The sequence below is a fragment of the Falco peregrinus genome, chromosome 9, assembly GCF_023634155.1.
Source record: "Falco peregrinus isolate bFalPer1 chromosome 9, bFalPer1.pri, whole genome shotgun sequence".
Taxonomy (NCBI): domain Eukaryota; kingdom Metazoa; phylum Chordata; class Aves; order Falconiformes; family Falconidae; genus Falco; species Falco peregrinus.
This window is the reverse complement of record NC_073729.1, coordinates 23,061,140-23,078,590: the sequence shown is the minus strand read 5'-3', so window position 1 is coordinate 23,078,590 and position 17,451 is coordinate 23,061,140. Positions and strand designations below refer to the sequence as shown.

The 17,451-nt window shown below is 57.6% G+C and overlaps 1 protein-coding gene across 10 annotated transcripts in view; it reads right to left on the bottom strand.

Moving 5' to 3' along the window:
- The window catches only part of BCL2L1 (BCL2 like 1), a 198,433-nt gene that overhangs the window by 2,311 nt on the left and 178,671 nt on the right, over positions 1–17,451 (bottom strand). The window contains exons 1-2 of one of the 10 annotated variants that reach the window (XR_008748806.1): positions 11,081–14,794; positions 1,431–10,598 (exon numbers count right to left, since the gene is read on the bottom strand). Coding sequence is in view for 8 of the 10 variants with exons in the window: in XM_055814300.1 (XP_055670275.1) it covers positions 14,815–15,369 (555 nt within the window). In the remaining 2 variants the exon portion in view is untranslated. Of the gene's footprint in view, positions 1–1,430; positions 14,795–14,814; positions 15,479–15,632; positions 15,651–15,725; positions 15,880–16,205; positions 16,366–16,518; positions 16,769–17,451 lie in introns of those variants that run through there. The other 9 variants (XM_055814300.1, XM_055814302.1, XM_055814297.1 and 6 more) reach the window with 9 other exon arrangements.

Sequence of the window (17,451 nt, the reverse complement as noted above, 5' to 3'; positions counted from 1 at the left end):
TGGCCCCACCACTTTTGTGTCCAAAGTGGAGCCTCCCACCTCCCTCTCCGCATTGTCGCATCCCGGCAAGACAAGCACTCCCATGTCCTGGCCATCGCGGGTTACTATGCGGCACGATCTGTGTTTCATGAATCCCTGTGGCAAAGGCAGACGCTCTGGGTCGCAAAACTCCTGCCTTCCCCTGGCTTCGAGAGAGCAGGCGAAGCACAGGGCCCGGCCAGGAATGCAGTCACTCCGGCCTGGCTCGTCCAAGCCGGCCGCCTCCAGTCCTTCATCTCCAGCAACAGCAAGAGTGGGGCAGATTTCAACAGAGCCACTGCGCAGCAGTTGGCCACTGCCCCTCTCCCTCTGAGGGAGGTGTGTGACAAGGCTGGGGACAGATGGCCATGGGGCAGACAGGAGGGCAGGCAGAGACCACCAGAGCTGAACTGCTCCTGAAAACAGGCTCAGAGAGCATGCCTACCCCGGTCCACGCAGCAACCCCACGGCATGCCACCACCCTTCCTGCTCCCCTGGGTGCCCGGGGACCTCAGACCACCGCGAGGATAGTTGCTCAGGTCCTTGGGCCACCCACCCCACAGGGAAGGAGGGGGCCACGGGCAGTGTACATGAAGCAGGCAACTTCACACCGCAGGAGCTCCCAGGTTTATCAGGGCCGAGCAGAGGCACCGAGGCTAGAGGGAGCTGGAGCTGCAAGCTCCAGGATTGCCAGCAGCTCGGAGTGCTGGGCAGCTCGGCGTCAGCAGGGACTCAATGCTGTCACATCTTAAGCCCATCTTCCCGGCAAGGTCCCCTGTTCCCTGATAAGTGAACGCAGTTCCAGTAACCCGGCTGTCCTGGGAAAGCAGAGATAAGCCCAGCTGACGCTGTGCTTGTATCACGCCTTACCATGGCCTCCCTGGAGGCAGGGGCAGCATCCCTGCCTGCCTAGGTCTGGCAGCTCTGCCTGAAAGCTGCCTCCCACACCTGCCCACAGCCTCCAACAAGCTGCAACCGCTGCCACAGGACCTGTGGGTGTTTGGTGCCCAATCATGGCTGGGATCAAGAGGCTCTTTAGGCAGGTGCCTCTCCATCACTCATAGAAACGTCGTGCTGGCCCCCTGGCTCCCCCAAAACAGCTGCAGCGTGGTCACAGCTTGCAAGGTATGTCCTGACCTTGCCACATACACATGATCAAGCTCACATGCAGTTTTTCACCGCAAGGCGTGCAACAGATATTCACACACACAGCCACAGGCCTCCCCTCCACGGGGGATCAGGTACCACCCAGGTGAGCCTTTGTCCCACCAAAACTCTTATCTGCCTTCCACCAAACACCATCTTCAGCGTTTTGCAAATCCTCTGGCTGCCTTTCACACCCCTTGACTGTGAGGAGATAACAGCAGACCTGGGGGAAGCATGCTGGGACAACAGGGACTTTGCTAACTCACCCTGGGGCACGTCACTGCTGCCACCTCACTCAGAGTCCTCTTCAGGGATGTTACAACTGTCCCCGTGACTCCTGCCACCTACGCAGAGCAGCAGAAGGCAGCTCGCTTCCCACCAGGCCTGCCAGCTGGCGCAGGCTCTGTGGAGGTGTTGTATTGCATCCCAGCCCCGCAGGAACGGGCAGGATGGTGGCTCACACGCAGGTACCATCCAGGCAGAAAGGTGAGGGCTGCTGCCTGCTGCCAGCCCCTCTGCCCAGCCGCTCACCCAGGGTGATGGTCATGGGAACGGCCAGTGATGTGCTGCAGGAGAGGGATGGGAGGAGAATCCAGGCCCAAGGAGGGGATATTTTTAATTACGGCACAGGAAATCCCTCTGCTGATAGGTGGTGACAAGCAGTGGAGTGGTGACAGAGCACAGCAAGTGGCAGTAAACCAAGAGCAGGCTGGCGGGGATGGAGGGCTCTGGGCAACTGGGTCAGAAGGCACAGGCACATCCAAAACCACCAGCTGTGGAGTGCCTCCACCACCCCTACAACATCCCTCTGTACCAGGGCCCTTGCCCCTGGGGAAGGTCCTTCCCTCGGACACATGTCCCCACCACACACTCACAGCACCCAACGCTGCAGGAGCTCTCAGTGGGAGGAAGGATGCTGTGCCCTCGTGAGGTATTGCCCAGAAAAAGCCACTTTGCTTGGGGATTCAGTAAAGCCTGCTCCACCGAGAGCCCCATGCATCTCTGCAGGCTCCTCCTGACCCGCGGGAGAGGATGTCTCCACTGTCCCAAGGAAGGCTGCAGAGGCAGAAGGGGTTGTGCAGTCACTCAGCCTCTCCATAGGGCCAGCAGTGGGGCAGACCAGGAGAGGGCCCCCACATCCAGGGCAGGAGCTGGGGAGGGCTGGCAGCTGAGCCTCCCTGCTGCCTTCTCGAGCTTGGGGAAAGGCAGTTCCAAGAAGCATGTTTTGAAGCCCTTACTTCTAAGAAAAGGAAGTGTTTGCTGAACAAGAGATAAATAGCATTCGGTGAATGAAGAGCTATCGGGTGCTACAGACGGAGAGGAGCACGACAAGAGTCCTGTGCGGACAGGGAGGGGACACAAGCCCCTCTGTTCCCCTGTCCTTCCCCCGGGAACAGAGCAGCAGCTGCTGGAGACGCAGCTGGGGGCCGCAGGGGACTCGGGAGGAAAGCGCTTTGCACTTCCTTGGGGAAACCATCGCCAGAAGCTGCGATAGCTCAGCCCCTGCACAACTGCGATTCCAGATGTGTCCCCTGGGAATAGCAATCCCAGACCAGGGGGAGTGGGAAAACAGGCAGGAGCATCCTCCCTCCCCATCTTGGGGGTGGGATGAAGGTTAGGGAAAGGCAGCTTGCTCAGTTCCCACACAGCCCTGGGCCTCGGCCGCTCTGCACCTGAAGCCCAGCACTCCCAGTACCAATTCTGACCTCTCCGGCCTGGTGTTTGGGATCTGAGGCTTGCCCAGACACGTCCAGATATTTCTGGCCTCCCCCAGTCACCTTTATCTGAGAGGAAATATTTGGAATTCCTGAGTTGTTCACAAGGACTATGGTAGCAACAGCACGTCAATGTCTCAACAGCCCTCTCTGCATGCCCGTGGGCCTCTTCCACCCCAGAGAGGACAGGCTGTTCCACCACTGAACACCCGTCACATCCCCTTCCCCACCCCGGGTGACAGACACGTCCAAGAGGAGGATGCTCTTGGGGGCAGGCCATGAGGAAGCAGTGAGACATTATGCCTACGCAAAAGGCAATCCCGTGGCTTTGCCTCTCCTCCCCCAGTGCTGGGGAAGGACATGACTTTTTTTGGCTGGAGCCTAAACCAGCACTTGCTGGGGGAGGGCCGGGGGGCTTCCCTGCAGTTGAAGGTGCTGCTTGCAGGAGACGGAGGATCAGGAGGAGATCCAGACTCCACCAGTGTTCACCACCCCACAGAGCTGGGGCAGGGAGGTTCTGCAGTGCCAAAGGCTCCTGAGACACCTGCAGTGCTCCAAACTGCAACCCACCGCCAGGGACGGCTGCGGGGGCAGGGGGGGAGGAATGCAGCAGCCATTTAAACACTGCACAGTGACAATATGTGACACCGTGGTAGAGAGAAAAAGAGAAGTATGTCCGTCCCAAAGTGCTCTGTCTCGGACAGCAGAATAATCAAGCACAGTCTGGCTGAGACAGCATTCACATCCTGGCCTGGAAACGGGAAGGGGAAGACCCGAAGTTTCAGCCTCTTCCCACCCCCAGAGGTTCAGTGGGTTTCATTCATAGCCCTGCTGGAGCAGCTTCCCCGGACGAGCGGGAGGGGGATCAGTTGCTAGATCCCATTCAGATCGAGCGGGGCAGGCCGGGTTCCTCTTTCAAAATAAGACCCAACACTTGGGGAAAGAGGATTCAGTGACACTGGCCCATGAGGGCAGGTGAAGGAAGTAGATGCGGGCAGTGAATCCCCACCTGGTCTCTTGTTAGCCAGGGGCAGAGCAGGGAAGGGAGGGTTCTGGCTGCTGGGGAGGGCTGAGTCTGGGTGCTCAAAGCCTCCCTTGCACAGGGAGGTAAAGGGTACAGAAGTCATTGAGACACCAGCACAGAGCTCTGAAAATCAGCAGAGAAGAGCCAGGCTCTTCTGGGACTATTTACGGTGAACCAGTGGTACTTGTTGGAGTCTACGTGTTGAAGTCAGACCTCCAGCAAGAACTATAGAGCTTCCCCACGGCCCAGATACCCAGCCAGCCTGTCTTCGTGACAGACACCCACAGCAACCAGCTCAGCATACACAAAAGCCTTTCCCACCCAAGGATCTTAATGTGTTTTATTAAAACTTAGTTGATTCTCCAAACCCTCCTGTGGGCTAAGTCAGCATTGTTCCCAGACAGATCCACAGAGGTGCGGAGAGGTTATGTGCTTTCCCTAGAGTTGCATAGAAGTCAGCAGCCTGAACCACAGCATCTGACTCCCAGTCCAGGCATTCTTGTCATGAGGCAATGTTTCACTTGAAAACAAGGCTGTTTCTGTTATACCTTTGCTGTAAGTACAGCTGTGTTACTGCTAAGAGGTCTAACGCCAATCGCTGGCCAGGAGTGGAGTCATCTGGATGACCTGACATTTGTTAATGAGATGCTGGGAACAGTTTTGTGCTGAGCAGCGAGACAAGAAAGGCAGCAGCTCAGCACAGACCACAACAAAGCCCTGCATCGACAGCAACCTGCTCCCAGAGCCCCTTTGGGCTGCCAGCTCACTGCATGGGACTGGCATATGCGAACCTGGAACTGAAGCACAGTGGGAAAAAGGCAGCTGAGATCCCTCAGAAAAGAAGAAAATGTAGGTATCCCCAAAGGCTGCACTAGGATCCTGTAAACACAGCTTGGTGGGTCTTTACGCACTACGGAAGTGGAAGAGACATCCTGGAGGTTTTCCCTCCAACCTGCTCCCCCAGACGTCGCATCCATGTGTGGCCCCCACCACCCCCAGCCCTGTCAGAATCCCAGGCCCGAAAGCAGGGCAGCACGGACACCGAGCATGCCTGCACCAGTCACACACCACTGCCTGCAGCATTGGGACTGGAGGCCAACGTGAGCCCCCAACTCGGGAGCATGCCAAGGAAACCTGCCACCCAAGGCAGAGCTTGGAGCTTCTCCGGATCCCGTTTCACTTCGCTGGTCCCTGTCAGCCACCCTAGGCAGGCTCGGAATGGGGTGGGAAGGGCTCAGGGGACACGGGGAGGCGAAGGGGCTCTGGGAACAGCACACTCGCAGGTGCAAATACTCCAGACCCCGCTCTAACTGTTATGCAAATGGTGACCTCCAGGGAAGCAGCTGCTGATCTCCATGACAATGGCCGGGAATGCCACCCACTCCACTGCCTCTACGGCATCTCCCGCCCTGGGAACAGGCACTTGGGTGCTGTCGGCACTGTGGTGCTGCCCTTGCCCAAGCTCCAGGGCTCTGCATTCAGAGGAATCTGTGACTCTGAGGGATGCAGCCATAAGCTCAAAAGGGTTAATTAAATAAGCACATCCCTGCCTCTCTCTCCTCCGGGCTGGCCTAGGCACAGACCAAGCCAAGAAGCAGTGGGGTGCAGCCTGCAGTCCCCACAGGGAGGCTGTCCTTGGGGCCGAAGCCTGAAGCCCAACACACCTGCAGGGCTTCAGCCCAGTTGAGGGCCAGAGCCAGACCTTTTCTAACCAGAAACAAACCCTCACTAGCACATTCCAGCCCTAATCCTCACCGCGGCAGCCTCCTGTCAAACTGGTTTCATCACCATCTCCAGGGAACCTGCAATAACCCCACACCATTCAGTACGATTTCAGCATTTTCCAAATACATGAAAGGGGCTATGGTGACAGCTGTAACCCCCATCCCTGCCCCGGGAGACTGCTGTGCACAGCACGAGATGGAGAGCAGGGAATTGCGCTCTTCGCTCCAGAAATGTGCTGAAACATTCATCTGTATTAAAGCTGGAGACTGTGCGAATGACTAATCCACTTGCATCCATCTTTCATCAGCGTTTCTCCCAGAACGAACCGGGCTGAGGGCTCCCAAAGGTGCTGAAGGCCCGGCCAGCACCGGGCGTGCTCAGCAGTGGGACGGCTGGCAGGCGACAAGGCTCTGGTACAAAGGCACAGCGAAGAACACATTGGCTGAGCCGGATCCACTCAAGAGATTAGCACCTGCTGGGAATGGGATTGTTTTCCAAAGGGCATTAAGTGGAATAGTCCGAGGAAAGACGGTCTCTCTGATGCTTCTCCCCACCGGACAGATGGTGTCTGAGCCCCAGCAGGCAGAGCAGCCTGCCTGCCTTTGTGCGAGGGGCACGCTCGGGGGGGCAGGGGAAGACTCCTGCTTTAATTTCATGGTTATCTGCTGCCCGTGGTGCTGGGAGCCCGAGTGCCACAGCCAGCTCGCTGCACCAGACAAGCACCTCGACAGGGTCACCTGCACCCAGGGAACGAAGCTCAGTTTTCACCTTGTCGTTGCTCTTGCTCTTCCCAGACGTCACAGCTCCTGTGCAATCATGCCCTTGTGTAACTGTGGGGAAACCTGCGCCGAGGGGACGTGCCTTGCTCACGTGTGCCCAGCTGCGGAGCCACGTTCCCTCCTATCCAAGGGCTGAGTCGTGCAATGCCGACAGCTCTCCCCAGCCCTCAGCTGCACCACAGCCCCTACCCCAAACCCACCCTGCAGGGAACAGCAGCATTACCAGAGCATGAGGGAGTGAGGCTGGGTGCACGGATGGTTCCTGGGGAGACGGGTCCCAGGGAAGGGCCGCCTGGTTCTCCCACCTCAAGCCACTCATCCTCCAGCATCCCGGAGGAGCACTGGCCAAGCCTCACCACTTCCCACTTCAGCCCCAGAACTCCACAAGGCTGCTGTAATTCTTACAAGCCACTTGAATGAAAAAGGGGAAAGGGTGGAGGTACAGGAAGAGGAGGAAGATGTGCTCATTCTGTTTTCACTTCCTGTTAGTCCACATGAAATATCAAATGATTCAGGCCGCAAAGTCCTTTTTAGCAAAATCCTTGCTGACTTGAGGGCAGGAAGCAGAGTAGGCAGCTGATGTAGCAAATGTGGGAGAGAATGGTGCAGCACGAGAAGGAGACTTTGTGCTCTGCCCTGGGCTCCTCCATACGTGTTGTTGCATGAAATAATCACTGGCTGGTGCACTGGAAGCTTTTAAATGAGGTCAGTTGCTCTAATAAAAGATATTAGCTCCAGCAAGTTTAATACACTGGTGAGCCATACCATAACAGGATGGAAGCACTTGCAACACTGCTGTGAAGGCTGATTTACAGGTAGCAACACCTCATTTTCTCCATACATAAGTCATATGTCACCCAGACACTACCCAGGGCCACACACACGCCCAACTCCCACATTCCAGCCCAAACCCTGAGCCAGCTCACTACAATTTACACACACAGAGTAATGTCTCGTACTGCCACCAGCCGTGCTCCCTACACAATGCTTGTAGCGTCCCCAGCTTCAATGAAGGCAGAAAACAGACAGATGTGCAAACGGGACTAGCATAATTTGGAGAACTAATGAAGCCGAGAGCTGTCCTGCTCCACCTGAGCGTGGTGCTAGCTGTATTCAAACCAAGCCAGGTCCGTGCCAGCCTCAGCCTCTTCTCTGAGCTTCCCAAAGAGCCCTTCACCCTCCAGCAGAGAAGAAAACCCTTCTATACTCCTTTGGGAAGCAGCCAGCTCCAGCAGCTTGCTCCCCTCAGGTGTACAGGCCTACCCCCAAAAGACAGGTCCCTGCACAGCTCTGCCCGTTGGCCCCTCGCACACCTCCCGGCATGAGCAGCTCCTGCTCCTGCTCCAAGCCCTGCCTGCTGCTAAGCTGTCACGTTTTGGAGTATTTGATTTCAGTCTTAAGAGCACCTGGCTGGCAGCAGTACTGGCAGGGAGAACCTGCCTGCTCTTTGTTCTTGGCCAGGTGGAGCACGGAGCAGAGGACACCTGCCTCGGTTTCCCCCCATGCTCAGGGCTGCGAGCTGGGAGCTCCAGGTCCATCCTAGATCAGGAGCAGGGGCAGAAAGGCTGAGCCCAGCCTTGCTCCCACTGGAGGCTTCTCATCTCCAGGGCCCATCTCCCTGGGCAGGATACTGGTGCCAGAAGCTAGCTACTAATTGGATCTACTTAAATCAGAAGCTATGTCTGCAGACACAGCTGAAACACAAGCTTGAGCAGGAAGGAGGATAATGCAATAAATTCAAGCAGCTCTCCCCAAGGGAATTGCACAGACCCCTGAAACTTCCCTCCTCACAGATACAGCCCATTACCCTTCCTTGGGCACGCTGTGTAAATGCAGGGGCAAGCAGTGGTTGAGAGAGTTACCAGCCCAAAACCTCCTGAAACACCACGCTCACCCTGCTCCCAGTAGCAAAGGGAAGGCAGACCGGTTACAGCACAATGTTCAAACGGTCCCCATGGCCACGGGAGCCTCTCTGGTTAATGCTCCGAATCCCGCTCCTCCTTCCCTCGCTACCCTGGAGGCAGGCAGCAGTGCTGAGTGCACTGGGTTTCCCATTAAAGAGATCCTGAGAGACAGCACTGGGCTGGTACACGTGAGCACGTGTCCGAGAGAAGACACGGGCGGCTGGAGAGATGCTAGCTGCACGAAGGAGCTGCAGCGGGCGTTCCCGCCTGCAGGCAGTCCTTCCCAGCACTGCTCAACCCTCAGATTCTTTTGCTAACTAAATTAAACATGAGGATAAAATAAGCAAAATACCTAAAAATAAAAAATAAACCGAGCATTTCTATAGCACAACTAGGTCACAGCTCCCCAGCATGCAAGTCGTGGCAGCCACGGCTCAGCCCCTCGAGCCTCCTGGGTTCAAAACTGACATCTCTCTTAAAAGGCTGCCTCCCGAAACCCACACCTGCTCCCCGGTAAGCCCAGCTGGAGCCATCTGCTAACGGCTCTGCCTCTCAGCAGTTCTCTGCACCCTCGCTCTGCTGGGCTGTTCTGCTTCCGTGGCAAAGAGTAACCCTTCTCCCCACCTGAACGTGGCCAGGGCCAACCCACACCCTGAAGCTGTGCCGGTGCACCCACGGGCACACCGCTCTTGGGTGCCTCCAGAAAGCACATCCCCTAACTTAATCCCTTGGCATTCCAAGGACAATCAGGAGCAGGACTTCAGAGAGATCTGGCACCAAACACCCCTCTGCACATCCTTCCAGGTGAACAGCAGGGAGGAGGAACAGTTTCCCTGTTCAAGGCCAGGGCAGCAAACCAAGGAGAGCCCTGGCACAGAGGCACACCGCTTCCCTTTCATGCCTCCATTATCTACGTTAATCTTTAGTTGCTCAGAACAACAACATTTTAAGGGTAACATCCCTCTTGGGAGGGAGGAGGAGAACATCGCTGCTTTCCTGCCACCCAAAGGCAGAGCCACCCTGCAGAGCTTACCTTCACACTGAATCAGACAGCGGGTAGGTCAACATCCCAACTGCTATGGGGGTCACCAAAGGGGAGAGAGCAGCTGCCCCCATTAATCCCTCGCCTCCTGGTTCAGCAAGTCTGCAACACTCCCACAACTGATATCCAACCCTTCCCCCAGCTCCTTCTGGGAATACTCTGGCTTTACAGCTAGTGAGGAAAGAGCTGCTAGAGAAATACGCCTTGTAACGTCAAGATGGGACTGTGCTTACAGCCATCAGCAGCTTGGTAAAAATCAAAGGAGAGAAGCCTAAGCAAAGGCCTCAAAGCATCGCCCCGCCGTTCAGCCTGTATGCGGTGTAGGCCACAGGTGTATTGCTGCTCCTGGGGGTACACCACATACACAGATTGTACAGGAGCTCCACAGAAATCAGGTGCAGCACCCCAGAGGCGTACAGAAAACGGCATCTTCCACAGGGGAAAAGAGAGCATGGTGCTCCCTCCCATCTCTTCTGCTGCAGTGGGACACCCCATTACTGCCGAAATGGGGAGGGACCCCGGGCAGTGTGCAGGGGGACCTAGCTTGGGTTTCAGAGGAACAGCAGGATGATCAGGAAGACTGACATTACCTAGAAGAGTTATGAACACAGAGCAGCAAGAAAACACTTTTTAAATTATTTCACAGGTCTTTTTTCTAAATAGCACTCGATTCTTCGGATTAAAGAACCTCAGAGTGCTTTACAAATCTGAGTTCCCAGTGGCTCCCCTGGGAGGGCAGGAAACGCTATCCCTTTTGCTGAAAGACCACGGGGTTAAGTGGGCTGCTCTCAGCCACAGCCAGCCATGGGCAGGACCTCTGCCTTCCAGGCGCCTGCTCTAATCACAGATCTAAGGAACGTAACCAAACTGCACCGTGTACCGAGAGGCAGCGAGGAAAACAGGCAGGGCCCCAAAGAAGGAGAACCGAGTAAAAGGGGCGAAGAGCAAAGCTCTAAAAACTCGCCTCTGCATCGTTCTGGGTCTAGCGGCAGGAATGCTGCTGCGGGCCGGGCAGGAAGCTGCAGTGGAAGTCATTCCAATGGCATTTCCTGGAGAGCACTGCAGAAAAGCCTCCCAGGTTGCGGGCAGGGCGAGAAGCTGTCAGGGATCTGCACCATGAGCCCGATCTCCAGCTGCCAGCAGGGATACAGCTACCTGGGATGGCCGTGCCAGGCAGGACAGCCTGAGCCAAGGCCCTGCCGGCAGTGACCGGCAGTTCCCATAGTTGGAGAGGAACGTCTAGGACTGTGAAGGGACACAAGGGGACTCAGCTAGCAGGAGAGTATTTTTTCCATCCCAAGCAGGTGATGACAATGGGGGCAAGTGATCCAGATTGTAAAATAATTACAGAGGACAGAGTGGAAAGCTGTAGCCCAGCTAAGCTTTGCAGACCACTCGTTGGGATTCATCTCTAAGACAGCAAATCGCAGCCTTGGCTATCCACAGCCACCCCCTACAGCCAGCTCTGCTGCGTGTTGGCCAGCAAGCGAAACTGATGGCTGTGATCTCAGACGGGATTAGCAGCACCAGGGCATCCCTGAAACCCCACATGTTAATGCTCAGAATGGCAGAGCTTGGGCAAACAGTGCTCACCCCAGAGGGAGCTGCGTTCCCCAAACAGCACAACACGCATCTGCGCCTCTTCTATGCGCGCCATGCGCACCTCGCATGGTGCTCCTCTCCACGTCTCAGGGTACAACAGCAGCAGAACTCTAACTTGCTCTTACCTCACGCTGCCCAAAAAGCTTGGATCCAGAAGGTCTGAGGATCCTGGGGCACCCGGGATCAGCTAGATAATGTGGTAGTCACAGTGAAGGCTTGTGTGGGACAGCTGGGCAACGGCACAAGGCTAGAAAGCATTTCAGAAGAGCTGAGAAGTGAAGTCTAGCTCTCAACCTGAAACCATTGAGAAGGTTGGAGCAAGAGCACACTACAAAATCCCAGCTGCACTCTGTCATATGACACAGGCTGTCTCATTTCCTATCATTTAGGAAAAAAAATCACAAAGATAGAAAATGAGTTTGTTATATTGACATCTTCTAAGGGTTTTCCCCAAACAGAACCACAAGCTTCCAGTCCACTGCAGAGTGACACAACATGTACGTGTCGGCACACCAAGCCCTGCACAGCCAGGGCTGCCTGAGAGCCCCAGGATGCACAGAGCCAACACGGGAAGCAGTCCATCCTCCTTCAGCCCAGCCCAGCGTGTCAGGATTCAGATGTCACAGACTGGTGACCAAGATGCTGTTTGCATCAGTCCTGGCCTGACAGAGCCCTTTCATGCTGGTCCCCACCATATGCCCTGCAAATGGGAAACCTCTTGCCTCTATGTCCACAGATCTGCTTCCAAGCCCACACAGAACACCCTCTTTATATCCCACTCCGAACATAGATTTAGCCTCAAAGGAAAAGCTGACATCCACTGAAGGGTCACAGCCAGGCAGGAACTACTGTTCACTTTCCTTTCTCAGATTAAGCACGGTCAATACATCTCTGCCTGGCAGGCTCTCTCCCACTCACCCCACACTTCCCCCTCCAGCATTCCCACTCACCAAATTTCTCACCCTATGACTCCCAGTCCCCACTGGGATCACTGTTTGAATTTCACAGCTAGTGGAATCTGGTCCCAGACAAAGCAACTGCCCCAGAAAAGCAGTCTCTTTGGTTTTGATGGCTCACTGAGGCAGCAGCTCTCTTCTGGCTGGTTATTAAATGCACCCCTCGGGTTGTTCTTGTTTGCTTGTTTTCCGAGTGCCAGATTGCAGAGAGGAGGGCAAACCAAGGCTGAGCCAGTAAACGTGGCAAAACACACCCACATTAATGTTGCGTAGCAAGATTTACGATTTCTCCCTCACCTCAAAAAATGGTTTTCTCAAGAAAACTGCTACAGCCCAGCACACAGCAGCCTTAGCAGGCCTCTCCAAAGGCAACCTGCACCCCATGGCCATCCTATGCTTGCCTTTGTTCCACTGGTGGGAAATGAAACAGAGCTTCCTACGCAACCATGCTGCACGACACTTGTGATGGAGCCACGCTCCTTCCCTCTTTCAGAGGGGCTTTCCAGGAAGAGAAGTGCTGCAGTGCTCCAAACACACACCACCTGCCAAGCAGGCCTGCCAGAACTTGCATCCCTCTCACCGGGACCCGCCTGCTGCACCTCTCAGGAGAGCTTTGTTTGCATGGGACAGGCTCTAACAGCTCAGATGCACCAAACAGGCTCCCCATGCAAACAGGGTGGCAGGAGAGGGACTGCTCCACAACAGCAAGTGCAGGGTGGCATTCTTCTTGCAGGGAGAGCTGGCAGCAGGCCAGCAGCTTTCTCCCCGCAGCTGGAGTCGCGCGAGAGTGAAGCAAAGCATCCGCACACCCCATGCACAAGGCACTTAGGAGCTCTTATGGCCCCTGTGCTGCTGCTGCGCTGCACCGGCTGCCCCCCCCGAGAAGGGACACGGTGAACCCTGAGTACGGAGGAAAGTTACAGCTGAGATGTCAAACAACCACTGGTTGGGGTTTGCAACAGGCGCCAGCAGCCACATTGCCCAACCCCCCCCCCTTTTTTTTTGGTGACTGGTGGGGTGAATCCCCCCACTATGGCCTTTACCACCCTTGCCTGGGTCCCCTTCAGCTACTGGCGCAGTCTGAGCAGTGAAATTAGAAGCTGGGTTCAAGGTTAGAAGAGGAGGGGCAAGGCTGCTCCCCTGGGTGGGAAACATGGCTAACGGTGATTTCAAAGCAAGAGCTGGTGGGTGGGCCAGATAGAGACAAGTCCTGACCCTTCCACAATCTGTTGAACAAATATTTGCTCCAAACAATTAATTTACAGGCAGACACAAAAAAATTGAAGAGTCTGAATCGTGATGGGTGGGGGTGGGGAATAGGGAGGCGGTATTTCATTCCCCACAAGCAGGGACCAGTGATTTTCCACCAGTGATTTAATCTAAATCCCCCAGAGAGTTCATTTACAAAAAATCAGATTGCATTATCGCCTAGGTCTCCAGGATACAGCCCAATCCGTCACTAACAGCAACAGCCACACTAGCTTGGAAACCTCAATTTGATCACTCAATTCCAAGACTAAGCTGTGGCTTTAAAAGCCAAAGCCAGAGGGAGGGGGAAGGAACTCAGCATTTGGCCAGGGTTATCTGCAGGATGAGAGGGCTAATGGGCCAGATACATCCTGATGAAATGGCCAGCAGATCCTGGGCTATTAATCGAAACCAAGCTCCTCTGCCTGAGCAGCCCCACCCAGGCAGTGCCCCAGGGCAGCCGCATTCCTGGAATTCCTGCACCCTGGGTGAACCCGTTCCCTTCTCCTGGGTGCAGTGGCTCCCCCTCTTCTCTGGGGTCCCCAGCACTGCAGGGCTAGCACGAGGAGCTGGGGAGCTCTGCAGGGCTCCTGTGCCTCTCCTGTCAGGAGGGTGCAGAGCACAGCGCTGGGCTGAAAGATTCTCACCCCCTCCTCGCAACGCAGGGGTTTGCTGATGGACTAGGATATGAAGAGGGCCAAAAGGCCTTAGCTCACCAGCAAGGCAGTTCCCCACCGTTTAGTTGCTAACGCCTGACAGCATGAACTCTTTCCAGTGGGCACCAGTAAAGGTTACACCAGCAGGGAATCACTAAGATGCAGAAGCAAAAAGAAAACTCAGACATCTGTAGGTCATATACCTCCCACTGGCAGTCCCAGGCAGCACCGCAGAGCTGGACCCGGCATTTCAGGAATGCTTCCTGAAGAAATGCTTATTCATGTTAATACCTCACCACTGAAAGCTTACAGGGTTTGCTGCTGGGGCAGCTGGGAGCACTGCTCCCTGCCAAGCAAGAGGCAGCTGCAGGTTTAGCAGCTCCCCAGCACACTGAGGTTGCCCCCACCTCAACCTTGGCTCCCACTGCACCAGCTCAGACAGCCCCAGCAGCTCCCCCCGCCCCACCCCCCCCCGCCAAGATCTGCTGTGGGATTCACTTCACCATGAGCACAGCAGAAAGCAAAGTCCTGTCTCCAGAATGAAGAAGTAGCTGTTACCCTGGCAGACCACAGGCCAGCCCAACAGAACACTGCACACTTGGAGAGGAGGAAGCTCCACTCCCTGCTGTTAAATGACACCAGGAACATGCCTGAGAGCAAGGGCTCCCGGTTGAAGAACAAGCTTGGATGACATTACATTTCCAAAGGCTGTCGGAAAACACATCTTTTATGTAACATCCAGGGAGAAGAAATGGGGTGGAGAAGAACACATCTGAGCATAAACTGGTTGTGTCATTGTGGAGGACTGACCCTCTTGGGACAGAGCGTTTAAGAGCACAGAAGGGAAGGCCATGCGCTCCTTTATCTCCCTGCAAAGTCTAGGACATATGCTAGCATAAACATTGCAGGAAGCTGTGCTCTGATTTGACTGGCAACACTGTCAGCCTGGAGCTAGGAAGGATACGGGTAGCCATCCCCACCACAGAGAGGAGTTCTTACCCATCCGCCATTCTCCTGGATCCAGGGATCTAGGTGGTCGGTCAAGTACGTGGTCATCCAAGCTACAATGCGTCCCACCAATACCCGCATCTCCTTGTCAACGCTCTCCACACACAAGGCTCCTCCGAAGGAGAAGAAAGCCACGATGCGACCCCAGTTCACTCCATCGCGGAAGAGTTCGTTCACTACCTGCTCAAAGCTCTGATACGCTGTGCCGGGGGTGATGTGGAGCTGGGAAGTGAGGTCGCTGAAAGCCTGCCGGTACCTCAACTCAAACTCATCCCCTGCCTCCCTCAGCGCCTGCCTCACATCGGCTGCTTGAACGATTTCATGGACTTCGAGGCTGCTCCGGTGCACGGCAGCTCCATTCACTACGTGGCTGGCGGGCGGGTGCCAAGAGGGGCTCCCATTGAGGACGCCGTCCATCTCGGCCTCCTCTGCTGCAAAGTCAGTCCTGTTCTCATCCTCCTCCTCCAGCTGACTCCAGCTGTACCCCTTCTGCGAGAGCTTGTAGGAAACAAAGTCAATCACTAACTCCCGGTTACTGCTGGACATTTTCACACCTGGGACGCTCTCAATGAGTCCATGGTCCGGAGGCACAAGCAGATCAGCACTTAGCAGGTCCCAACTCCACTCTTCTTCAGGACCAATGGAAACATCTGACCTTTGCACAGACAAACACCAGAGAAGGAGAAAGGAAAAGAAACGGTTAACGCCACAGCTCCTAGTTAATACACCCAAAGCCTTAGGCTGAGATCATCCCGCAGCTTTATGCTGAGACTCGGGACCACCGGATTGAAGCCGCACAGCGAACCGACCGTAACACCCCCTCCCGGGAAGCCAACGGCGAGCCCCAGGGGGCCCCCAGGCTCGCTCCGAGCAGCCCCTGGTCCCCAGCCCCGGGGTCTCACCAGGCGCAGGCACCGCCTGGCAGGCGGCTGCGGGCCGGGCCGGGGCGGAGGCGGCTCCCGTTCTGCTGGAGCTGCAGGCCGGCCCGGCCGCGCTCCGCCAGTCCCGGAGTGCCGCGGAGGCGGAGGCAGCACCGCCCCCGCCCGCCCCGGCCCCGCCCGTTAAAGGGCCCGGCTCCCCCCGCCCCCCTCCGCCGGCGTTGCCCAACGGCGGCCGGCGGAAGCGGTCAGGCGGCGTTGCCCAAGGGTCACGGCTGCTCCGTGCGGGGTCCGGTTTGACGGTAACCGCAGGGCAGCCCCCTAGCCCCGGGGGTTAGCCGTGCCCAGCCCGGTCCCCCGGAGCCCCTCGCTCCCCGGTGCACGGAGGGCAGCCGAGCGGATAAAAGGCTGCAAACCGGCCAGCGCTCCCCACCGGGGCCGAGCTCTCCGGGCACCGCCCGCCCGGGGCTGCCGCCGCCCGGCCGGCCGGCCCTGCGTTCTTACGGGAGCGAGCCTTGGCGAGCCGGTGCCGCCGTGGGGCCGGGCCGGTGGCACGCCGGGCCGCGGGAGGGCCGCAGGGGGCGGCCTGCCCCCCGGCCACCGCACCGCCCCTCGCGGCCACCGTACCCCGCGGGGCGGAGCGGCCAGCACGGGGCCCGCGCACGAGGGCCACACGGCGCCCGCGAGGACGGCGCCCACCCCTCACTCGCCAGCCAATCGCCCGGCGGGAGAGCCCGGAGGGGCGGAGCCCGGGAGCTGCCTCTCCCATTGGTTGAGCCGCGCGTCGCTCACGGCCTAGCCCCACTCCGCCCCTCACCTCAGCGACCGATGGAGGGTCCGGGTCTTTCCCGCCCCTGCCTCGCGGGCCCGGCTGGCAGCGACGCCGGGGGTCGCCGGGAGCCCCGCCGGGCCTCGGCCCGCTCAGCAGTGCCCGGGCTCCTTCCGCATCGCCCGCCGAGCGGCCGCCGTGCTCCTGGGCCGCGCCGGGGGGGTGCGGTAGGGTGGGAGGGGGCAGGAGGGGGCGGTGCGCATGCGCACGGCAGCGCGAGGCTGGGCGGGGAGCGGCGCGCGTGCGCGGGGTGGTCTGGGCGGGAGCGCTTGTTGGCCGGAGAGGGAGGGGAGGGCGCGTGCGCGGAGCGGGAAGGGCCGGTGCGCACGCGCAGGGGCGCCGGGTGGCGCGCTGGGCTCTGGCGCCCCCTGTCGCTTTCGCCGGGGCCTGGAAGGGGCCGCCGCGGCCTGGGCTGCGGCGTTACACTGGGGGATCTGGTCTCTGCCCCTGCCACGGCGAGCGGGTACGGTAGGGCCCGCTGCCACGGCCGCCTGTCTTACAGCGGTTTGGGTTTAACGTGTGATATTTTTGTGTCCCCACGGTGCTCCGGGAGCCTGCGGTACCCCTGCGCCTAGGGCAACGCTATGAGGTGCAGGTAGCTGTGGCCGGGTCCCCCCCCCATTAGCGGCTTCTTATCCGTCCTTCAAGTGTCGCTGCCACGGGGAGCTTTATGCAGGATTTGGGGCAGGTAGCGTCACTGCGTACAGGGCACTTTCTGCCAGCTGCTGGGAGCCCGGCTATGCTCACCAGAAGGGGCGGGCAGTGGGAGCCACCTTCCCTGGCTCAGGCAGCCGGAGGAGCTGATCTGGTGAGACAGCTGGCGGCAGGAGGAGGTCGGGCAGGGCTTTGGGGGTGCAGGCAGGCTGCCTGTGCTTGATCGAGGACACGAGTGACGGGAAGCCTGCTGCGTGCTTACTCGAA